This window comes from Sus scrofa, chromosome 13 (genome assembly GCF_054392235.1).
Source record: "Sus scrofa isolate SSC_HxYL_T2T_F1_AM1 chromosome 13, Sscrofa_HxYL_maternal_Yorkshire_Landrace_v2.0, whole genome shotgun sequence".
In the NCBI taxonomy this organism is placed as follows: Eukaryota; Metazoa; Chordata; class Mammalia; order Artiodactyla; family Suidae; genus Sus; species Sus scrofa.
In genome coordinates, this window is record NC_139395.1 from 172,438,204 (window position 1) to 172,463,965 (window position 25,762).

The 25,762-nt window shown below is 37.8% G+C and overlaps 1 protein-coding gene across 6 annotated transcripts in view; it reads left to right on the forward strand.

Moving 5' to 3' along the window:
* The window catches only part of IMPG2 (interphotoreceptor matrix proteoglycan 2), a 90,141-nt gene that overhangs the window by 37,910 nt on the left and 26,469 nt on the right, over positions 1 to 25,762 (forward strand). For 5 of the 6 annotated variants that reach the window (XM_084991516.1, XM_084991517.1, XM_021070502.2 and 2 more), the window contains 4 exons: positions 1,758 to 1,816; positions 4,054 to 4,074; positions 13,741 to 13,985; positions 18,076 to 18,161. In XM_084991516.1, the coding sequence (XP_084847642.1) occupies positions 1,758 to 1,816; positions 4,054 to 4,074; positions 13,741 to 13,985; positions 18,076 to 18,161 (411 nt within the window). Of the gene's footprint in view, positions 1 to 1,757; positions 1,817 to 4,053; positions 4,075 to 13,480; positions 13,986 to 18,075; positions 18,162 to 25,762 lie in introns of those variants that run through there. The other variant, XM_021070503.2, reaches the window with a different exon arrangement.

Below are 25,762 nucleotides of genomic sequence, written 5' to 3' on the forward strand. Positions count from 1 at the left end.
GTTCTTTAAATCCTCTATTTTTTTTTTTTTTTGTTAAATACTTCTTGTAAATTATCACTCTTTACTTCCAGTTTTTTTTCTGAGATCTCGGATCATCCTTTTACTGTCATTACTGTGAAGCCTTTTTCATGTAGGTGGTTATCTCCACTTTGCCTAACTTTTTCTGGGGTTGTGACTTTTCCTTTGTCTGGAGCATATTTCTCTGCTATTTCATTTTGTCCAGCTTTCTGTGTTTCTTCAGGCTGCAGAGTTGAGCCTCTTTTGCTTCTGATGTTTGCCCTCTTGTGGGTGACATTGATACAGGGGCTTATAGCAGGCTTCATGATAGGAGGGACTGGTGCCTGCTCAGTAGTGTGTGGAACTGAGTCTTGTTCTTAGAGTAGGCAGGGGTGTGTCTCTGAGTGTGATTGGAGGTAGCTCTCTGCCTGGGAGGACTTTAGGCAGCCTGTATGCTGTTGGGTGGGGCTGTGTTCCCACCCTGTTGGTTGTTTGGTGTACAGGTTGTTGTTGGGTAGGGGCCAGATTTTTCCAAAATGGCAGCCTCCAGGGGAGTTCACACTGGGTGAACATTCCCTGGGACCTCTGCCTCCAGTATTCTGCTCCCATGGTAAGCCTCAGCCAACCCCTGCTTTCCTAGAAGACTCTCCAAGACCTGCAGGTAGGTCTGGCCCAGATTCTTATGGAGTCACCGCTTTGCCCTTCATTCCATTGCACAAAAAACCTTGTGTCTACCTTCCAAGAGTGGAGTTTTGGTGCCCCCCCCAACCCAATCCTTTGGAGCGCCTGCACTCAAGCCCCACTGGTCTTCAACGTGAATTGCTCCAGGAGCTCCTCCTCCCAGTGTCAGACCCCCAGTTTGAGGAACATTATGTGGGGTTTGGAACGCTCACTCCTGTGGGGGACCCTCAGTCATATAGTTATTTTCCAGTTTGTGGGTTGTTCATTTGGTGGGTATAGGATTGTTTATATTGTGAAAGGGCTCCTCCTACTATCTCATTGTGGTTTCTTCATCTTTAGGATATCTTTTTTTGATAGCTTACAGTCTATTTTGTTGATGGTTGTTCAGCAGTTAGTGGTGATTTTGGTGTTTTTGTGAGAGGAGGTGAGTTTGAGTCCCTCTACTCTAGATGTGGCTTGATTTTAAAGGCTTAGTAATAAAACTGGTTCCAGCAGTTGTGATACTCAAAAATTGATTTCTTGACAAGTTAAATTACCCGTCACTGCTTCATAATCTCCTTCATGACAGCTGACCTAAGTCCAGGTCCGCATATTTCTTATGTTAACTGTGTTCGCAGTCCCTTGTGTTGCAGATGCCACTGGACATTTTATACTTGTAGGAAATGAACACCTGATTATATGTCTTTATGTGTTGTAGCAGATTTTTAATCAATACAATTACTTTTTAAAATGTTATTACAGTTTATTTTAAAGCTGTTTCTTTTTTTAAAAAAACATATTTCATCACATAAGGGAAAAAACAGTGCTTTACCAATAAAAGTATGCTTTTTTATAATTTGGAAAAAATTAATATTAAAGCACATCAAAAACTTAAAAAAGAAAATGAAAAATGAAAATGTGGCAGTATTGTAGTTTCTAACATTGTAACTATTATAATTTTCTCAACTTTCTCATCCGTGTATATCCAAGTATGTGTACAAGCTTCTAATAGTTGTTATATTCTACTCTCACAAGCATTTTTTCATTGTACTTTTTTCATATTTCTCTAGAGTTATGCATGTTATTTTTCTTTTTAACAGGTTGAAAATGCGTTTACTGGGTTACCGGGTTACAAGGACATTCGTGTACTTGACTTTAGGTAAATGGACTTTAAAAATTCACCTGTTTTGTAGCACTCCTTATTTCGAATGGATTATCCTTTTGTGTTCATTATATAATCCTCAAACGACAATGATTCAGAAGGATGTGAATGGTGTCATTCAATGCTCTTTTGTTAAATTCATATTCCTAATGCTAGTTTTTCAGGTGAGGAAACCGAGCGAGGAAGAGACAGTATAATATATTCAAGGAGACATACCAGATCTGTAGTGGGGCCAGGGTAACACCTTAGTAATTCATATCCCCAACCTTGCCACTGACAAGTTACACTGCTTTTATTTGGCACTGAGGGGAGCTGCAGTCAGATTAGATGTAACCTTATCGTGCTCCTCAAACTTGGCAGTGTTCTGCTGAGGTGAATTTGACGTCTCCATGTGAGGCCTCCAGAGGGGATGTATTCATCAATACAGCAGTTCTGGGTAAATCAGACATCTCTTTTAAAGCATTTCTTCCCTTCCTAAGGCCCACAGAATGATACTTATGAACATTTTTTGAGTGAATACTTTTATTTTTCTTTTTTAGCCACCCTGCACCATGTGGAATTTCCAGGCCAGGGATTAGATCTGAGCCACAGTTGTGACCTAAGATGTAGCTGCGGCAAAGCCAGATTCTTAACCCACTGTGCAGAGTTGGGGATCGAACCTGAGTCCTAGTGCTCCCAAGACACCACTGATCCTGTTTTGCTACATCAGGAACTCCATATTGAGTGAATACTTTGTAGTGGCCACTTCACCTTCCTGAGTTCACATAATCTTCAACCCTTTTGGCAAAAATATTATTATTAATACTTATTTTACAGAGGAGAAAGCAGGTTTAAAAGGAAGAAGTATAAGCGCAAGGTCAGAGAGTCTTGAAATTACAGCATAAGTGGGATTTTAAAACAAAATGGCTGACTTCTTGACCTCCATGCTAGACTTGGTACTCTGAGGGTTTGGAGCATATGGGGGTGGCTGTGGCTCAGCTATTGGATGCAGGAAAGCATGAGCATAATTAACGGTGTTAACATCTTAACTTTGGCATAGTCTTGTCCCAACTTCTGGTTTACCAGAAATAACAGGAAGCACTTATGCAGCATTTACAGTGTGCCAGGCTTTATATCTATATTAACTCATTTAATCCCAATAGCCATCTTTTTGATAAAGAAACCAGAATACAGGGAATGTAAATACTTTATCTAAGGACACTCAGCTAGTTATTGGTGCAGGGGAGAGGGAAGGCATGGTAAATTGACCCTCCGCTACTCACACACCATGACCCGTCTCCCCAGGTTCAACCTTAGCTCTTTTCACAGAATACTGCCTCCAGATGTGACCAAAGCTCTTGTGAGAACCTGAGAAGGTGAGGCCTTTGAAACCCTCCATCATTTGGCTGCACATGAAAGGCAACATGGCCTTTGGAATCACCTTTTCTAGGTTCAAAGCCTGCCTTGGACACTTCTGCCTGGATGATTTTGGGTAAATTAACAAGCCTTAATTTCTCATTTGTTTTAAAAAACATAATTTATACAATTTATTTTTTAATCCTGCTTTACTAAAAAATACTTTTTAAAATACTTTGGGTAAATTATTTCATTTTTTTGTTCCTTAGTTTCTTGACCTATTATGTGGGGATACTACAGGTCCCTGATAAATTTTCCTGTGGATTAAATGAATTAATTTTTGTAAAATGCTCAGCACAGTTCCTGGCACATGGGAAAATCTGTTAATTGTCTATTACAGAAAATAAATAAATAAATAACTATTAGAGAATACTATGTAGTATTCTTTAGGCTAGTCAGTCCTGACCTTTCTCAACCCCTAGAACCTTACTGTATGATATCTGATTTTCTTGTCATTGATTTTATTATCACCTAACACACTGTATCCCCTCCTCCCCCAAAAAAGTGTTTCAAATTTTGTTGATGCCAACAACTGGAGTCCTCTGCTGATCTGCTGAAAAAAGTTTATTTATAAAGAGATAACCACATATTAATTGTTTAAAAGTATTTTTAACAAGTTTAAAGATAGTAAAGACTATTGATTTTAAAACAGAATACTTTCTCCACCTTTGCTTTCATCCTTCATTGTACAGGAATTTGTCATTAACTGGTGCTATACAAGCATTTGCATTTAAGGACACATTTCAGAGTAAATACATTAAGAACTTGTACTTCGATGAATTACATGACAATTATAACTGTCTTAAACTCTGCTTAACACTTTCAATTTTTATTTTCAGGTCCCCTAAGGAAAATGGCAGGTAGAGTACTTTTTGGTACTTTTTTTTTCCCCATCGCCTGTATGTATTTTATTTATTTTATTTTTTTGGTAATGATTTTTATTTTTCCCATTATAGCTGATTTAGAGTGTTCTGTCAATTTTCTACTGCATATCAAGGTGACCCAGTCACACATACATGTATACATTCTTTTTTCTCACATTATCATGCTCCATCACAAGTGACCAGACATAGTTCCCAGTGCTATACAGCAGGAATTCCATTGCTTATCCATTCCAAAGGCAATAGTTTACACCTATTAACCCCAAATTCCTAGTCTATCCCAGTTCCCCCGCCTCCCTGGCAACTACAAGTCTATTCTCCATATCCATGAGTTTCTTTTCTGTGGAAAGGTTCAGTTGTGCCCTATATTAGATTCCAGATATAAGTGATATCATGGTATTTGTCTTTCTCTTTCTGACTTATTTCACTTAGTATGAGAGTCTCTAGTTCCATCCATGTTGCTGAAAATGGCATTATTTTGTTCTTTTTTTATGGCTGAGTAGTATTACATTGTGTATATGTACCATATCTTCTTAATCCAATCATCTGTTGATGGACATTTAGGTTGTTTCCATGTCTTGGCTATTGAGAATAGTGCTGCAATGAACATTCAGGTGCATGTGTCTTTTTCAAGGAAAGTTTTGTCCGGATATATGCCCAAGAATGGGCTTGCTAGGTCATATGGTAGTTATATGTATAGATTTCTAGGTTACCTCCATACTGTTCTCCATAGTGGTTGTACCAGCTTATATTCCCACCAACAGCATAGGATGGTTCCCTTTTCTCCACACCCCCTCAAGCATTTGTTATTTGTTGTCTTCTTAATGATGGCCATTCTGACTGGTGTGAGGTGGTACCTCATGGTAGTTTGGATTTGCATTTCTCTAATAATCAGGGACATTGAGCATTTTTTCATGTGCTTGTTGGACATATGTATATCTTCTTTGGAGAAATGTCTGTTCAGGTCTTTTGCCCATTTTTCCATTGGGTTGTTGGCTTTTTTGCTGTTGAATTGTAAAAGTTGTTTGTATATTTTAGAGATTACTCCCCTTTTAGTTACATCATTTGAAACTATTTTCTCCCATTCTGTAAGTTATTTTTGTTTGTGTTTTTTTTTTAATGGTTTCTTTTGCTGTGCAAAGGCTTGTCAGTTTGATTAGGTCCCGTAGGTTTATTTTTGCTTTTATTTCTATTGCTTTGGGAGACCGACCTGAGAAAACATTTGTAAGGTTAATATCAGAATGTTTTGCCTATGTTCTCTTCTAGGAGTTTGATGGTGTCTTGTCTTATGTTTAAGTCTTTAAGGCATTTTGAGTTTATTTTTGTGCATGGTGTGAGGGTGTGTTCCAGTTTCATTGATTTACATGTGGCTGTCCAGTTTTCCCAGCATAACTTGCTGAAAACACTGTCTTTTTCCCATTTTATGTTCTTGCTTCCTTTGTCGAAGATTAATTGACCATAGTTGTCTGGGTTTATTTCTGGGTTCTCTATTCTGTTCCATTAGCCTGTCTGTCTGTTTTGGTACCAGTACCACTCTGTCTTGATGACTGTGGCTTTGTAATATTGCCTGAAGTCTCAGAGAGTTATACATCCTGCTTGGTTTTTTTGGGCACTTTATTACTATCTGCTGAATAAAGAGGTGATTTAGAAAATATGTTAGCCTTAGGTTCAAGGGAGCATGGCTCAATTCTTTTATCACTTCTAATATCACTGTACATCTCCTTACAGATCACTTGGCAAACCTTTTCTGTTAAGGGTCATACAGTAAATATTTTACACTTTTTCACACCATATGATCTCTGTTGCGTCTATGCAACTCTGTCACTATCAGATGAAAGTAGATATAAGCAATACATTGAAGATGAATGAGTGTGGCTGTGTTCCTGTGAAACATTTATGGAACCTGAAATCTGAATTTTATATGACTTTGACATGTCACAAAATATTCTTATTTTTAATTTTTTAACCATGCAATAATATGAAACACAGGTAACTCATGGACTGCAAGCTAGATTTAGCTCGATGGTTGAAGTTTACAGATTCCTGTCATAGACTGCTGATTGACAAGTACTGTTATTCTCCATTTATAGTTATTGTAAAATATTGGCTATATTCCCTGTGCTGTACAATATAGCCTCTGACAAGTACTTTAAACTATTTGAGCTATACTTAATTTAAAATTGGAATAAAAACTGGCATTAATATAAACACTTCAAGTGTACTATTGTCATTCAATAATATGATCAATGTCACTTTAAATGGTAAATAAAGGGAGGAAAATCAATCCCTGTCATAGTTCATTTGCAAAAACAGCTGCTCTCTGGAATTTCTTAGAAGCATTATATAAAATATAGCACTTCTAAAAGTTGCTTGTCATTTTCCCCTATGAACTCAAATTTATTTAAAATTCACTTTCTCTTGAAAGCTTGATAAACATAACATAAAATTTATAAAGCAGGGTGTGCCTGTTGTGGCTCAGTGGTAACGAACCTGACTAGTATCCATGAGAATGCAGGTTCGATCCCTGGCTTCATTCAGTGGGTTAAGGATCTGGTGTTGCCATGAGCTGTGATGGCTCAGATCCCATGTTGCTATAGCTGTGGTGTAGGCCAGCAGCTGCAGCTCCAATTGGATGCCTAGCCTGGAAACTTCCATATGCTGCAGATGTGGCCCTAAGAAGCAAAAAAAAAAAAAAAAAAAAAAAAAATTTTTTTCATAAAATGCATTCATAGGCTAAATATAGAGAAGTTGAGATATAATGATATTCCTTCATTGTAATATCTTTAAAAAATTTTTAAAATAGAACTATGTTGATTTACAATATTAGTTTCAAGTGTACAACATATTCAATATTTTTATAAATTATGCTTTTTTAAAAGTATTATAAAATAGTAGCTATATTCCCTGTGCTGTGCAATGTATCTCTGTAGCTTATTTATTTCATACATAGTAGTTTGTATTTCTTAGTCCTCTACCCCTATTTTGCCCCTCCTCCCTCCCTCTTCCCACTGATAACCACTAGTTTGTTCTCCATATCTGTGAGTCTGTTTCTCTTTTGTTATATTTGCTTGTTTGCTTTATTTTTTTTAGATTCCACGTATAAGTAATAATGTACAATATATGTCTTTCTCTGACTTATTTCTCCAAGTGTAATACCCTCTAGGTCCTTCCATGTTGTTTTACCTTCATTTGTATAAGATATGTAATACCTTATGTTTGAAAAGGGCTTTCTGACTTCCTCATTTTCATTTATAATATTTTAGCAACTATTTAATAAGTGCCTGCTAATTGGGCAAATCTGTGCCTGCAAAAATGAAGAACTCATGGTCTCTATGCTCTAGGAACATAATCTACTTTAAAGTGCTTTCGGAAAGTTCCCATCATGGTGAAGCAAAAAAAATGAATCTAACTAGTGTCCATGAGGCTGTGGGTTTGATCCCTGGCCTCACTCAGTGGGTTAAAGATCCATCGTTCCCATGGGCTGTGGTGTAGTTCGCAGATGCATCTTGGATCCTGTATTGCAGTGGTTATGGCATAGGCTGGCATCTGTAGCTCCAATTCAACTCCTAGACTGGGAACTTCCATATGCCGCGGGTGTGGCCCTATAAAGCCAAAAAAAAAAAAAAAAAGAAGAAGAGTGATTTCCGAGATGTCGAATTCTGGCTTTTTACTTTTTTTTTCATTTAATTTACTCATATCCTGATCAGATAGTGAAAATGAGAATATTTGTTCTCCCTTTGGAGGTGAGGAAGTTTTGCCTTAAGAGGCAAACTAATTTGCCGTATAACTAGAAGTTACCAAATACTTTGCCCAGGGTAATCAGAATTGGGTTTCTGTACTCCTAGTGTATGCAAAGTGCTCTATGTATTATAGGTATGTGTGTTGATGGTCAATATTTAACCAAAGGGTCTGATTCCTTAATTGCTGCCCTCTTGGGATGATTAGCATGTTAAAACAATCCAAACTCTGATGATAAAGCTATGACGAGAGAATGGTATTTAATTGCTGAGTTCTGAGTTCTCTATAGGGACACAGGGAACAATTCAATATGAAGCCATTAGATTTTTTTTTTTTTGTCTTTTGTCTTTTTGTCTTTTGTTGTTGTTGTTGTTGTTGTTGTTGTTGCTATTTCTTGGGCCGCTCCCGCGGCATATGGAGGTTCCCAGGCTAGGGGTTGAATCGGAGCTGTAGCCACCGGCCTATGCCAGAGCCACAGCAACGCAGGATCCGAGCCGCGTCTGCAACCTACACCACAGCTCACGGCAGCCATTAGATTTTTTTTTTTTTTTTTGTCTTTTTTGCCTTTTCTATGGCCACTCCTGTGGCATATGGGGGTTCCCAGGCTAGGGGTCTAATCAGAGCTATAGCTTCTGGCCTACACCAGAGCCATTGCAACGCGGAATCCGAGCCATGTCTGCAACCTACACCACAGCTCACGGCAACGCCGGATCCTTAACCCACTGAGCAAGGCCAGGGATCGAACCTGCAACCTCATGGTTCCTAGTCGGATTCATTAACCACTGCACCATGACGGGAACTCTGAAGCCATTAGATTTTATGGTAGAATTGTTAACCTAAGTACAGTACAGTTTTTAAAATTGTTCAGCATTATCAGATATTAACAGTTGATGGAGTTCATACATTTTGGTATATTTTTATTCTCAGCTGTGTATGAATGAATGTGTGGCATTATTTGTATAATATATAACCTCTCTTTCCCTCTCTATAAGCATTTATATGCATGTGACATTTTCTATTCCCTTCGTACCTCTTTCGAGATGTACATATTATTTTTATTTAGTAGGACCCATTTGAAGTGAATCAACAAACTTCTGGGTATAAACACTTCAAAAATTCAACTCCAGGCTTTGTAGGTATGTACCTTCTCCCTCTTAGGGAAGAAGGGATGGCTGAGCTTCTCTGAAATACCTTCAGTTTGATTGATTGTCATGAGATGTGATATCATTATTTTTTCTATTTAAAATTTGTACATGTTAAACCGTCAATCAGGGCATCTGAGGTAAAGAACAAGAAAGGATAAATTTCACTTCCTCTTGACTGATGTCTCTGGAAATAGGTTTTAGAGAAACTTTCTTCTTCATAGCAATAGTTTCGGTGTTGTTTAGGAGATGAATGATGATGATATAGTGGTGGCTGGTTCATTTGGAGTGGCTGAGTGCAGAGAGCTGGCCCAGCTTTCTTCAATCAGGTAGTTGTTACCAGCATGTGTTCTGCTTCTTATGTACTTCCTTGTTCTGTTGGCCTTTACTCTGTTCCTCATCCTGAGATGTCTCGGTACTTCATCTACCATGCCAGAACTCGGTCTGTTCTGGGCCATGTGGCAGTTCTCAAATCTGAGGATAGAAGGTTTTCTGGTACCTCAAGCATTCCTTTGAGTTCTCTTTCCAGGAAAAAACTTGGTAATACATTTTAGTATCTCTCTGAGGCATTTTATCTTCTTTAATGAATTTATCTTCACTAGATAAGGTGGATTATGTTAAAAGTGTTATTTTTAGATGTCCAAGGGAAACATTAAGAGACAAATTATATTTTGCCAATAAAGAGTAAGGTCAGTAATCTAACCCAGACTGCCCGATTTGCACAGATCTCTTGATCCAGGAACATTTCTCTTGATCTTCTTCCTGTGACATTTAAATGTCATGCAAAGCACATGGTAGCCTCTCAGTAAAGGCTTGATCTCCTTGTCTGGTTTTCTTTATATCCTGGGAACCAACTCAAGTGCTAACTGGCACAGCCTTTTCTTTTTCTCCATTTTTCCCTTATCACTACTTCTTGTCTTAGAGTATTAATAGGTTGTGCAGAGACCCCAAGGAAAAGCTCAGCTTTCTAGAGATGTAGGCATGGTCCATCCATAGAGCTTGGGATGTGCACATGCACATCCTCACAGAGTTGGGTTGTGGCTATAGAGCAGTGCTCCTATAATGATGACTTAGAAGACACAAATGTATGAAAGTAATATGAACGTTCTTTAGGGTAAAAAATTACTCTTTCATATTTAGACACTAAAACCCTTCAGATTAAGTCAGGACTATCACCTACTGTTGTTTAAGTGCCACAGATTCAGTTGTCTTATCTGCCTGCATTAGTAAATAAAATTGATCTTTTTTCTCCATTATTTTCAAAAGTATTTACTGAACTACTACGAGCCAAGCACTGTGCTAGATGTTTGGGACATATGCAGTGTGGTGAGTTCTGACCAGTAGGTGTCCCTCTTACTGTTTTAGTTTACCTTGGGGCCATTGGTTGTTTTAGGATATTTTATAGAATTTATTTCTTTACAAAAGAAGATCAGGAATTACCTGTGAATCAACATATGCTGACATGAAAAATTAAGGAATTGATGGAACTTCTAGACGACAAGCAGATATCTTACCACTTAGTAGAGTATCAAGGTGTCAAGATGCTCAATTGCCACTTTATTCTTATTTCTTTATTTTTATATATAGGTATATTTTTGGCCGTGTCCATGGCATGCAGAAGTTCCCGGGGCAGGGTTCAAACCTACTCTACAGCAGTGATCCAAGCCACAGCAGTGACAATGCCACTAAGCCACCAGAGAACTTCTCATTACTATTTTAAAGCTCCCTAAACCACCCCATTGAAAGTGGCGTGGCAACTTATTAAATCTGGGAGGAAAACTTTGTAGACAGGAACATCAGGCCTGGCCTGGCTGTTCCTTCCTCCCTTCCTCCTTTCCTCTCTTTCTTTCTTTTTTGCTTTTTAGGGCCCACCTGCGCCATGTGGAAATTCCTAGGCTAGGGATCAAATTGGAGCTACAGCTGCTGGCCTATGCCACAGCCATAGCAACGTGGGTTCCAAGCCACGTATGCCACCTAGACTACAGCTCATGGTAATGCCAGATCCTTGACCCACTGAGCGAGGCCAGGGATTGAACCTGCATCCTCATGGATACTAGTTGGATTCATTTCCTCTGAGTCATAATGGGAACTCCAGGCCTGACTGTTTCTATGGCAGGTGAGGAATGACACCTTCGTGGAATCTCCTGTAGCCCTGGATGTGATCTGCTGCAAGCAGGCCCAGCGCAGGTCCAGAACTGGCAGTGCTCCCAGGAAGCAGAAGACTCTTAAGTCTAGTTCACGCTTCCCAAACTACAAAATACAGTGCATTCTCTAGGATGCCAATTGATCGATTTAAATCAAGAAATATATCTGCCAACTAATTATTATATTGACTAGCTCATGCATTCTTTCCTCATAGGACAATCGGTAGAGAGTTATAATCAAAAATCCCTTTGCAAACTTGAGGTCAGAGAAAGGAAGTTGGGTGGTCCTAATAGCCAGTATCATCAAGCTTGTTTGAGCTATCTCCAATTTAGAGATCTTTGTTACAAGGAAGCCACAATACACTGATCAGAAGCTTTCTACTAAATAGTAACATAAATTAGTTGACTAATCCTTTTTCTAGACTCCATGAGACCATTCTCATTATGCTGATACTTTTTGTTTTTTTTAGATATGTGAATACCTTGATTAGGCTGCAGTTTTCTATTTATATTCAGACAAGTATAGATTTCTGTTAATTTAATAGGCACTGGGTACCCCTGAGTGCCAGGTATCAGCCAAACATTGGAGATAGAAACTCAAGGAGAGACTGTAAGGCACTCACTAGAAGCAAAATCTTTTCATAAAACAACAGAGGCTATAATTAAGGAATCTATAAGTGAGCTCAGAGAAGGGAGTGCTTCATTTATCTGAGTGCTCTGACTTGGGCATAATTTTGCTTCTGCAGAGTGTCTGAAGATGGCAGGTTGTTTCCATTGCACATCTTCCTTCAGTGGTTTACCTTTGGGAGGGTGGTGTGTTCTTCTTTCCGCTGGAGGGATTTTGGTGTGGGTTGCTGTGTAAGGCCTCTGATGGCTGTGTCTCTTAGACTGGATGCAAGCCAGAGTGATGAGTAGAGCAAAGTGGTTCTCACAATGACTTTTTTTTCTGATAATAGTTTAATTAAAATTACTGAGAACGTGACATAATATTCAGCATGAAGGTACTGGACTTGGGCACATCTGTTTGAATTTTGCCTCTACCCCTTTTATATTGTGAAATTTTAGGCAAGTTTGTTTTTTTTTTTTAACTTCTTTAAGCTTGATTTCTTTCTTTCTTTTTTTTTCTTTTGTCTTTTGTCCTTTTAGGGCCACACCCACAGCTTATGGAGGTTCCCAGGCTAGGGGTCTAATCAGAGCTGTTACTGCCAGCCTATGCCACAGCCACAGCAACACCAGATCCAACCCATGTATGCGACCTACACCACAGCTCATGGCAATGCCGGATCCTTAACCCACTGAGCGAGGCCAGGGATTGAACCTGCAACCTCATGGTTCCTAGTCGGATTCATTTCCATTGTGCCACAACAGGAACTCCCAGCTTGATTTCTTAATAATCTGAAGATAAAACTTTCATAAAGTTATTATGACTATTAAATGAGATAAAGTATGTGAAATACCTGTCGTATTGTAAGCACTTATATATTAGTTTTAGCTTTTAAAGAAATCTGAGTTAGAGTATAGAAGGAGTAGTCCTATTGGCTTTAAAAAAAATCTATGTTCTGATTTTTTTTTTTTAAATTCAAAGTGACTAAGAAAATATCAAATGAAACATCCACTCCTACTAATTTATTTTCACTTTATCCTTTATTCAAAGAAATCTGTTTGCTCGTGGAAAGATAAATAGTGAAACGGCCCCATTCCCCAAAGTTGTTTTTTAGCCCTTGTCAAAGGTTTATTCAACTCATAAATGCAGGAACCAGGAGAAAAATGAGAACTAGTTTCTAGTGTGTTTGAAAGACATTTATATAGTTAATTGGGAAAGCTTTGCTAAGTTAGATACTACATTGATTAATGTCCTACAGTAAAATTATGGACTTTGAAGTTATCCTTCCTACCAGGTCAAAAAATCCATCACATCTTAGTAGTTTTTTACAGGTCAGTATTAAACTTTATAGGACTGTAAATTGTCTGGGCTATCAAATAAAAGTGTGTCTCCCGAAAGACTTAGATAACCATCGTATTAGAAAATATTCTAGCATTTAAAAAAAACCCCATGTCATCAGTTTGCTTTATTTCCAACTATTTAATATTTTCCTTTCACAGTAGATAATTATATTTTAGTTCACAGTAATTAAGCTTCTTCATCGCTTCACTCCCCATTGTGGAGGACATAGTTCATCTAGTGGCAGTAATAAAGAGATTCTGAGAGGATTTCTCATTGTTGGGTGGAGTTAGAAGGTTTGATTTAGTTTTTGTTTTTGTTTTTGTTTTTGTTTTAAATCAGGGAGGAGAAATGCTAATAGGGATAGAAGGAAGCAGGCTGATAGTGAAAAGGAGCAGCTGGCTTTGAAGGAGGAAAGAAGGGGTGAGAATGTGGGGGAAGAAGATGCTTGGGTATTGTGCAGGGCTGTGTCCTCCCTAGAGTTCTTTTCATGTTCTTAGAACAATAATCCTCTGTTCTCTGAGAAGAAGTGGGGGTGGTTAAATGTTGTCCAGAGTCTGCAGAGAATGGTGATGGAATCCATGTTTTCTGAGACTCTCCCTCTAGGTCTAAAGTTTCAAAGCTCCTTTCTTTGTGTTTCCTTAGCAGGACCTAATCTGCTTTCTCTTTTCATCCATAGTGGCATAGATGTTCACTACGAAGTTACCTTCAATGGTGAGGCCATCAGCAATACCACCTGGGACCTAATTAGCCTCCACTCCAACAAGGTAGAGAACCATGGACTTGTGGAACTGGATGATAAGCCCACTGCTGTTTATACAATTAGTAACTTCAGAGATTATATTGCTGAGACACTGCACCAGAATTTTTTGCTGGGGAGCTCCTCTTTGAATCCAGATCCTGACTCCCTTCAACTCATCGATGGTAAGTTTGGGATCCATTAAGTCCATGTATAATTTCAGTTTCTTTTCCAGTATACTCTGAGAAAATGAATTTCCCCAAATATATGCGGTTCTGAGCACTCCCTGGACTGCATGAGGCAGAAGCCCTCCTGATATAGGGTGCTTTAGTCATGCAGCTCTTTGGGAGAGACCAATCAGGGATTTCTGGAGTATTTGTGGACAGAAGGCCACAAAGAGTGGGGGAGGTGAAGAACAGCATGGCATTTAGAAATAGTTTAGAGATATAGGAATAAAGTATATTAAAAGTATAAATTGAAACAGTTATAGTGCTGCCCAGGCAACCAAGAAATTAACTCTCCAAAGCCAAGTCAGGTGGTAAAGACTTAAAAACCAAAGAGCAAAAGAGAAAGAACATCTTAGGAAAGTTGATCTTGGTTAAAGAGTAATTGATACTGGGTGCTGGAAAGAATCCCAGAGAATCCAATGCTAAGCTTGACTTCAGAACAGCTGTAGAGTTTCAGTTATGATCTGAAATCAGCAGGTGGATCTGGGGATTTGGATTTAGAGGATTTTTGCTTTTTGGTGGCCTGGTCAACCTGGGACTAAAACTTTCTAAGCATCTGTTTACCAGTATGCAGTGGCTTAGCTCATCAGGGATGCGGTGTCCTATTACTTATTACTTCAAGCTTGCTTCTCTGCTTCTTCACTTGTTGGTAGTTTAGCCTTTAAAATGTCCAGCAGAGTATATTTTATTAAAGTGACTTCATGGGAGAAGCACCAGCTGCCAAAAAGGAAAATTCATGAAATACTAAACAATGATGCATTTTTATAGCCTCTCCAACTCTCACATGTTCTTAAGAGAAAAGAGCCTGTGTCCTTTCAGGCAGCTACCATCTGGGCCTCTATGTGTGTGTGTGTAAATAAACACAAATATACACAAGGGGAAAAGACCGAACAGAGAGAAAAAAAATCAACAAAATTTTACTATGTATAATTCCTACACGCTAAATAAGTATTTTTTGAGGGACTGAACTAAAGCTTATTTATTTATTTATTTTCTCAAGCTATAAGCCCTGGAGAGTTCCAAGAGAATTTTATTTTGTTTTATGGTTGATTTACAATATCCTGTTAGTTTCAGGTATACAGCACAGCAATTTAGTTATACATACACATATATATGTATATATTCATATATATGTACACATGTATTCTTCTTCATATTCTCTTCCCTTGTAGGTTATTATAAAATATTGAGTATATCAATTCCAAAGGTAATAATCTGCATCTATTATCCCCAAGTTCCCAAATCCATCCCGCTCCCTCCCCCTCTCCCTTGGCAACCACAAGTCTACTCTCTAAGTTGATGATTTTCTTTTCTGTCCTTCTGTGTAGCACTGGAAACTATATCTAGTCACTTATGATGGAGCATGATAATGCGAGAAAAAAGAATCTATACATGTATGTGTAACTGGGTCACCATGCTGTGCAGTGGAAAATTGACAGAACACTGTAAACCAGCCATAATGAAAAAAATAAAAATCATTACATAAAAATTAAAAAAAATATTGACTATAGTTTCCTGTGCTATACAGCAGGTCCTTGTTGGTTATTTTATATATATAGTGTGTATATATATATGTAATTAATCCCAACCTCCTAATTTATCCCTCTTGATTTCTGTTTCTGTGAGACTCTTCCTGTTTGGGAAACCAGTTCCTAAAACTTTAAATTGCTCTTCCATTATTTTCGCTGCTGGACTGATATTTCTTTAATGTGACACTGGGCTAAATAGGGCTGCAGAGTGGCCTGAGCTTCATATGGGTTACATGGGACTTTAAAGTGGACAAGCTCTCCCTTCAGTGATGATAGTGATATTAAACTATCAGTTCTACAGCACTAGGGAGCCTTTGTATTTTGGAGTAGTGCAGTGCCCTGGGCTCACTTTCTCATATGTTCCTTTTATTACTTGTTGATTCTTGTTGGAATACCCAATCCAGCTAAAATAGTGAAAAGAAATGAGAATTGTTATAATATGAAATTACTGAAGTCCTTTTGGCAAGGCTGACATCACCTAGGTGGGGCCTATCTTAGGGAAACAGCACATAGGCGATGGTCCAGGAATCTGGGTATTGGGATCAAAGGGAGGGGAAAAAAAGCTAGGAGGTCATGACCTGAGAGTGATGGGAACCTAAATTGAGCAGAAGGTGCAAATACCAAGGTCAGGGTAGTGGAAGGATGGCATGAGAATTAAGAAATGCAATAGGCAAGGTGAGGTTGTTTAGGAAACTAAATCCATAGACAGCATAGCAAGGTCTTCCTTTTATGTGGAGCCTGATGGTGGAGCTACCTCCTCAAGGGTGCCCTAAAAAAAAAAAGATCAACAACACTCTCAGAATTTCTAAGCAAGTTCAACAAAGCTTTAGGATATCCAGTATAAACTCACCCACCAGCTTTGACCTTTTACCTCATGTACATTTCAATTGCTCGGAATTTTGTTTCTAAAATCCATTTCTGTTGTTATGCCAGCTTCTGAGTTCTGAATGGCAGCAACTTTCCAGGTGACTTGATCATCTCAATGGATATGTTCATCTTTGACCTGTGCTACTTGTTTTCCATGGAGGACCAGATAACTGTATATACAGTTGAAAAAGAGTTTTGGAAAATGCTTATATTTTTCAAAAATAGGATCTTTGACTTCTTTTTTCTTTTTTTTTTTTTTTCCTTTTTGTCTTTTAGCCATTTCTAGGGCCGCTCCCACGGCATATGGAGGTTCCCAGGCTAGGGGTCGAATTGGAGTTGTAGCTGCCGGCCTGCACCAGAGCCACAGCAACAGGGGATCCGAGCCATGTCTGCAACCTACACCACAGGTCATGGCAATGCCAGATCCTTAACCCACTGAGCAAGGCCAGGGATCGAATCCACAACCTCATGGTTCCTAGTTGGATTTGTTAACCGCTGAGCCATGACGGGAACTCCAGGATCTTTGACTTCTGATTGAGGTCTTTGTGTCAGTGCAGTGGGTGCAGGTGAATAGAGATTCTGTATCTATTTTTGTATCTATTTTTGGTGTAGACACCATATCACCTTCCTGACAGTCCTTTCTTTTTAGTTTTTATTGATTCATTCTCTTCTCCAGGCAAAGTCACTTTCTTTTCTCTCTGTGTTCACATACATTATATATGTGCCCCTCATGTTGTTTTATAAATGGTATTTATTTCTCTGGCATAGGGAATACTTCCACAAGAGCATCTTGGCTGCATTAATGTCTTTAGTCTAAGTCTCATCAAAGTCTTTAGTAACTAGCGAGGACTTGGTAAATCTTAGTGAATTAAATTATACGATCTACTCTTACCTTTATTCCCTTTATTATTGATATAGTGATAAACACTCTGGTGTCCTACCCCATTTTTCGAAGGTGGCCTCTACCAAAAAAGGAAATCATTTTGCATTGTTTTCTCGGTTGTTGGCATCAACCAAATGAGATGGAGTTTCAGTTCACCTTTCTTATTAAAGTGGAAAAAAAAAATCAATTTTAGAACAGTTACTTTATGGGAATCTTGAAAAGGTTAAAAACTGCTTGAGAAAGGAAAGAAAATGCTATAGGAGTGTCCTAATGTAATGAAGGGAAGAATATTTATTTTATGTTGGAGTCATAATTTAGACAGACTGTGAGACATAAGTAAAACATTTGAATGAAGTTTATTTTTATTTTTATTTTTTTTCTTTTTAGGCTACACCTGCGGCCTAAAAGTTTCCCAGGAAGCTCCCAGGCTAGGGGTCCAATTGCAGTTGCCGGCCTACACCACAGCCACAACAAGAGCAAGAGCAATGCAGGATCTGAGCTGCATCTCGACCTACACTACAGCTCACAACAATGCCAGATCCTTAACTCACTGAGTGAGACCAGGGATGGAAACTGTGTCCTCAGGTTTGTTACTGCTGAGCCACAATAGGAACTCCGTAGTATCACACCTTTTCTAAGTAAGATTCTCCCATCTGTACTACTCATTTCTAAGCTATAAAAAGGAAGAATTTGGTTTTTAGTTATCCCTGAACCTCAAATGCAATGGCGTCTCAACTAAAAATGTTCTTTAATGTTGTTATTTCTTCAGTGAGAGGAGTTTTACTCCCCCAAAGTGATGACCAAGTTTGGAACACTCAAAGTTCAAGTCTTCAGGAAAGCTTACCATCTATTCTGGTAAGTATGTTTCTGTGTTTTATGCCTAGAACCAGGCCTTCAAAAGCTTCTCTTCTTCATGCACTTATCTGCTTACTTTGGCATCATGAATTTCTCAAGCTGTTCCTATTTCAAATATTCTCTTACATCATCCTTGGAACCTTATTCATAGTTGTCAAGCTCATGGGACCCAAGTATTGGTTCAGAAAATTTAGGCCTTCCGCAGTGGTTAGATGGAGTCCATGCACTTGGCAGTGCCAAAGTCCACACATGGTGGAAAAATTATTTATGGTTCATACTTGTTTGGTGATAATTAAGCTGTAAGTGCTCACTGAGTTGTTCTCTAAGGGTTACCCTGAAATGTTTTTTATAGCTTAGATTATAAATTTGATGTATGTAAGTAAAGAGTATAGATTTTTGTCCCAAGGATTGTATTGACGAAAAAAGTTTAGATTCCGAAGTGTACAGAATAATGTATATGTGGAAAGGAGAGAAGGAAGAGTAAAACTACTGGTTAGTTGACAAATGACAGGGACTCTAAATCAGGTCTCCTTTTAACCTGGGCAGAAAACATTCCTATTTGCCCAGAAATGGCATACAATGACCTTGCCTTTTTGTTCTTACCACTCAACACCCCTGGGTACTCCTCTGACCCCTTCAAACCTCTGCTTGCCACATCACCTATAGGGAGGCATCCAGTAGGAAAGAAAGTGGTTTCTTCAAGTGCAGGCTGAACAACAACCACCATACTACTGTCTGCGGTGACTACATGATCTTTTATTACCACAACAGACACAGAATGGAGACTCCCAAACTATTGCATTTAGAATAGATAGGCAATGAGATCCTACTGTATAGCACAGGTGATTGTGTCCAGTCTCTAGAAACAGACCATGATGGAAGATAATATAAGAAAGGGAAAGTATGTATATATGTATGTGTATATATATATGTATTGCTGTACAGCAGAAATTGGCACATTGTAAATCAACTATATTTTAATAAAAAGAAATTAAAAAAAGAAGAATGGAGACTTCTTCCACATTCCCTACTCCTACCCTCTTGAGACTTCCTTTCTGTCTCATATGACAGAAATTAATGTTAATTCACTTGAAAGACTTGTTTCTTGGCTTTATTCCAGCAATGGAAATTTAGTAAGTCTGCCCCAAATTTGCTTGACCATCAATATATGCAGTCATTGCTTCTGCTCAGGTATAGAGCAACTCTTTTTGACACGCGGAGTCACTGGAGATACTCTTTCTACCAAGTTCCATGTTGGAGAAAACGAAGTTAGTGGCGGGTTGACATCAGAGATTACATCCACTTGGTGTTTATTTGTTCATTCACTTACTCATTCAAATCTATTTATCTTGTGCTTTTCACATGCCAAGTGTTGAGGAAACTAAGATGAGTAAGATGTGCCCTTGCGTATAAGAAGTTTCCAGTCTGGTGGTGGTAGACTGACTTTGACACAAATAATGTGGTGCTGTTATAGTAGTCAATCCAGGGTGCGGTGGCAGGGGAGTGGTGATTCACTTCGAACTTGACACTCTAGTCTCCATTCCTTCTAGTCTCATTCTTCTCAGGCTTCCATAACCACAAATCTGTGATGATAGTTTAGAATGATGTTGTAAAGACAGGAATTTCTATATAAGCCAGGGCTTGCAACCTGGAGACCAGCCAACTGGTTTCAACTCTAGCCATATGCTTTGGGACCAAATTTTTAAAAAAGCCAATATTTAAAAATTAGGAGATTTTTTTGCATAAGAATGAGTATTTCCAACTTGTGAAACCTGGAAGATAACTTTACATTTCCCATTGCAGAAAGTGGCTAGATCTTGGCTGCAAGAGACTTCCCCTTTAATTATGGCAAACACTAACTAATGGGATTCATTTGTTCATTTATGTTGCCTGTTCTGTGATTCTGTTTGCATTGAAGCCAACTCCTTAATTTTTCAATTTGAGGAGACATTGTAATGTTAATAGGTAATAATAAGACATGAAAGAAAAGAATGATTCATTAAAATTGTCTGGTTATTGCTTCTTATCCTTTTCCTCCCTCCCCCTTCCTTCCCCTCTGTTCTTTAATAAAAGTGAGGTTTTTTAAAACCACATTTTATTTTAAGAAATTATTTTAGAGGTAGGGATGCTGGGATATTGAACTTGACACCTTTTGGACTCCTGATTTGGAAAATCACTGGTTGCATAGTATGCTTCCTGTAGCAGCAGGCTTTTCACTTGGCATTAGCAGAAATGAAACTGGCCAATGTAATATTGAACCTGCTAATGTACTACACTGAACTAAAAGAAGAATTCATGAGTTGAATTTGTTACCATGGGAACCATCTATTCATATAAACATAAATGAAGTGCTTTTCTTGGCATGTATATTTTCACCTTTCAAAGTTTATGAGAAAGCTTCATTGCCATGCCAATTTTTACGGGGGTACTTGTGTGAAAGAGATGGTCTTCCTTCTTTATTTAAAAAAGTCAAGTTATTTACTTTCACATTTTATGTAATTTACTTCTGTCTTGACACTTACTGAAGATGTTATGTATTGTTTTAATTTTTATGAAATGGAAAGGAATTTAGTTTATAGATATATTGAAATCATATGTATTGCTTAGGGAACTTTTTTTTTTCATTAAGGAATCAGATGCTTCCCTAATATGTGTGAGGCTCTGTCTGATAAAACTCAATTTCTTGAGTATAGTTCGAAGGGCTTAAGCCATCTCTCTTGGAATTTTGAAAAGAAGCCCATTTAGAATTTACAAGGATGTCAATATGCCTGACTCAGGTGGAAGCATGGATGGGTTTAATGCATCTCTAGAAGGTGGTTATAGGTAAGAGGAAAACAAGTGAATTCCCTGGTACGGTATGATTCTCATCATTGTAACTGCTTCTTTGAAGGACAGAACTTTAAATGACCTTACTTTTCACTGATTACATAGTTTTAGATAATAAAAAATGAGAAAGGATGAAGCTTTTCCTTATGTACAAACAGCCTCCATAGTCAACATAGCAGGCATTTAAATACTGGACAACGGTCTTTCCTCCTCTGTCCCTTTTGTGTTCACCTGGGTCCTTTAGACCTGTGCCCTTCTGCTAACCTGAATGAGAAAGGACTGCCAAATCTGCTGGCTGTGCTTCTCCTCTGGGAATCCTTTTCCCTTTGGCTACACGCATCTGGTATGGTGAACAAAGCATGGGGCCCAAACTCTAGAAACTTGGAATTAGTTCAGATTTTTTTTCTCCCTATTTTATGAGATTTTGGGCATTTCACTTCTAGGAACCTCAATTCCTTATCTTTAATAGGCAGGGTTGGACTGATTGATTCTTATGAGTCTTTCTAATTATAAAGTTGATTACTTTCTTATGTTCACATATACATGCATGCTCAGCCCCCCTTTCTAACACAAGATTTTTTTTTTTTTTTTGCTTTTTACAAAGCAAAAAAATGGAAGTTCCCAGGCTAGGGTTTGAATTGGAATTGGAGCTACAGTTGTCAGCCTCTACCACAGACACAGCAACGTGGGATCCGAGTTGCATCTGTGACCAACACTGCAGTTCATGGTATCACCAGATCCTTTAACCCACTGAGCGAGGCCAGGGCTCGAACCCACATCCTGATGAATACTAGTTGGATTAGTTTCTGCTATGTCAAAACAGGAACTCTCTGACACAAAATTTTTATAAACAAAGGAGTTCTCGTTGTGGCTCAGCAATAATGAACCTGACTAGTATCCATGAGGACATGGGTTCGATTCCTTGTCTCACTCAGTAGGTTAAAGGATCTGGCCTTGCAGTGAGGTGCAGTGTAGGTCTCAGACATGGCTCCAATCCTGTGTTGCTGTGGCTGTGGTAGGCCAGAGGCTACAGCTCCAATTTGACCTCTAGCCTGGGAATTTCCATATGCCATGAGTATGGCCCTAACAAAACAAACAAAAAAACAAAAAAGATTTTTATAAAAAAAAGGATGGTCACATAAATTGCTCTAGACTTTGGCAAAACAAAAGCTTGTATTTTTTTTTACTTCTACATTCGGGACTTCAATTTATTGTCTTTTCATTTATCCAGAGTTGAACTCTGGCTCTCTCCATCTGGTCCATCCTTTCTATTCCCCTAGCTTTATTGAGGTATAATTGACATATAATACTATATAAATATAAGGTATACACATGATGATTTGATACACTTATATATTGTGAAGTACTTATTGCAATAGAGTTAGTTAACACCTCCATAATTTCACATAGTTACTTCTCTTTTGAGGGAGTAAGAACATTTAAGATTTACTCTTTAGACTACTTTTAATTACATGACACAGTATTGTTAACTATAGTCACCATGTTGTACCCAAGATATTCACAACTATTCAGCTTGTAACTGGAAGTTTGTACTTTTGACATCTCATCATTTACCCCCAGCCCCTGTAAAACACCATTGTATGATTATTTTTATTGAGTTTAGCTTTTCTACATTCTACATATAAGTGATATCATATAGTATTTGTCTTTTTTTTCCTGACTTATTTCACTGAGCATAATGCCCTCAGAGTCAATCCGTGTTGTTACAGATGCCAGGATTTCTTTATTTTTCATGGATAAATAATATTCCAGTTCCACTGCACATATGTAACACATCTTTATCCATTTCATCTGTTAGGTTTTTCTGTATCTTGGCTTTGTCAATAATGCTGCAGTGAACATAGGAATACAGATCTCTCTTTGACACACTGATATAATTTCCTTTAGTCATTTGTCCAGAAGTGGGATTGCTGGATCATGTAGTTATATTTTTAGTTTTTTTTTTTTTTTTTTTTGTCTTTTGTTGTTGTTGCTATTTCTTGGGCCGCTCCCGCGGCATATGGAGGTTCCCAGGCTAGGGGTTGAATCGGAGCTGTAGCCACTGGCCTACGCCAGAGCCATAGCAATGCAGAATCCGAGCCGTGTCTGCGACCTACACCACAGCTCATGGCAACGCCGGATCATTAAGCCAATGAGCAAGGGCAGGGACCGAACCCGCAACCTCATGGTTCCTAGTCGGATTCGTTAACCATTGCGCCACGACGGGAACTCCCTATTTTTAGTTTTTTGAGGAAACTGTATTGTTTTTCACAATGGCTGTACCTATTTACATTCATAACAAGAGTGCAAATAGGATCCCTTTCCCCCACACCCTTGCCAACATTTTCTCTTTTCTTATTGAGAATAGCTATTCTAACAGGTATAAGGTAATATTTCATTGTGGTTTTGATTTGCATTTCCCTGATGATTAGTGATGTTGAGCATCTTTTCATGTGCCTATTGGCCATTTGAATATCTTCTTCGAAAAAATATTTATTCAGCCCAGTTTTTAATTGGGTGTTTTGTATTGTTTTTGTTTTTGGAACTGAGTTTTATGAGTACCTGGTATATTTTGGATATTAACTCCTTATCATATATATGATTTGCAAATATTTGCTTCCATTCTATAGGGTACATTTTAATTATATTAATTGTCTCCTTTTGCTATGCAGAAGCATTTTAGTTTGATATAGTCCCAGTTATTAATTTTTGCTTTTGTTGCTTGTGCTTTGGTGTCATATCCAAAAAACACTTCCAAGACCAGTGTTCAGGAACTTTTTCTTCCTGTGTTTTTTTTTTCCCCTAGGATTATGATTTAAGGCCTATGTTTAAATATTTAATTCATTTCAAGTTGATTTTTATATATAGTCAAAGTAGAGGTCCAATTTCATTCGTTTTTGGCCAACCAGTTTTCTCAGCACCCTTTATTGAAGAGACTAACCTGTCCCCTTTGAGTCTTCTTGGCTTCCTTGTCAAATATTAGTTGACTGTATCTGCTAAGGTGTATTTCTGGGCTCTAGATTCTGTTCCATTGGTCTATGAAGCTGTTTTTATGCCAGTGCCATATTGTTTTGATTGCTATGATTTTGTAATATAGTTGGACATCAGAAAGTGCGATGCTTCTAGTTTTGTTCCTCTTTGTCAGGATTGCCTTGGCTATTTTGGGTCTTCTGTGATTCCACACAAATTTTAGGATCATTTGTCCAGTTTCTGTGAAAGATGACATTGGAATGTTAATAGGATTGCATTAAATCTATAGATTGTTTTGGGTATTTTAACAATATTAATCATTCCAATCCCTGAGCATGGAATATCTTTCCATTTATTTGTGCCTTTTTCACTTTCTTTCATCAATGTCTTATAGTTTTCAGTGCTTAGGTTTTTTTTTTTTTTTTTTTTTTTTTACTTCCTTTGTTAAATTTATTTCTATGTGTATTACTCTTTTTGCTGAAATCACAAAAGGGACTGTTTTCTGACAGTTTGCTATTAGTATAGAAACACAATTGACTTTTGTATATTGATTTTGTATCCTGTAACTTTATTGAACTTGTTGATTAGTTATAATATTTTTTTGGTGGAGTCTTTTGGGTTTTTTTATAATATCATGTCACCTGCAAATAGTGACAATTTTACTTCTTTCCTTTTATTTCTTTTTGGATGCCTTTTATTTCTTTTTCTTGCCTAATTGCTATGACCAGGACTTTCAATACTATGTTGAAAAGGAGTGGTGAAAGTGGGCACCCTTTTCTTGTTTCTGATCTTGGGGGAAAGCTTTTAATTCTTCAGTTTCGAGTATGAGGTTAGCTGTGGACTTGTCATATAAATTTTATTAAGTTGAACTATCCTTGCAGGAAGAAATCCCATTTGATCATGGTGTATAATACTTCCAATGTGCTGTTGAATTCATTTTGCTAATATTTGTTGAAAAATTTTGTATGTATATTCATCAGAGATATCTGTAGTTTTCTTGTAGTGTCCTTGTCTGATTTTGGTATCAGGATAATGCTGGTCTCTTAAGATGAGTTGGTAGTGTTCCTTCCTCCTCAGTTTTTTTAGAGAGTTTAAGAAGGATTGACATTAATTCTTAAAATGCTTGTTCTGTATGGATTTGAGAAGAATGCATATTCTGGTGCTATTGAGTGGAATATTCTTTATATATGTGTTAGGTCTATTTGGTCTAAGGTATAGTTCAAGTCCAACATTTCCTTATTGACTTTTTCTCTGGATGATCTATGCATTGTTGAAAGTAGGGTAATGAAGTCGCCTAATATTACTATATTGACTTTCTTCTTTAAGATCTGTTATTATTTGTTTATTATATTTAGGTGTTCTAATGTTGGGTGCATATTTACAATTGTTTTATTCTTTTGATCAATTGACCCATTTGTTATATAATGACCTTGTTTGTCTCTTGTTACAGCTTTTGAATTAAAGTCTTATGTAAGTTTGGGTAGCCTTGTTCTGTTTTGGTGTGTACTTGCGTGGAATACTTTTTTTTTTATCCTTTAACTTTGAGCCTGTATGTGTCCTTGAAACTAAAGTGAATCTCTAGTAGGCAGCATGTAGTTGGATTTTTTTTTTAAAATACATCCAGCCACTCTTTGCCTTTTAACTAGAGAATTTAATCTATTTACATTTGGAGTGATATTGTTAGGTAAACACTTACTTATGCCATCTTATTGTTTTCTGGCTATTTTGTAGTTCCTTTGTTCCTTTCTTTCTCCCTTGGTGTCTTCCTCTGTGAATTGGTTATTTTCTGTAGGAGTATGCTTCAT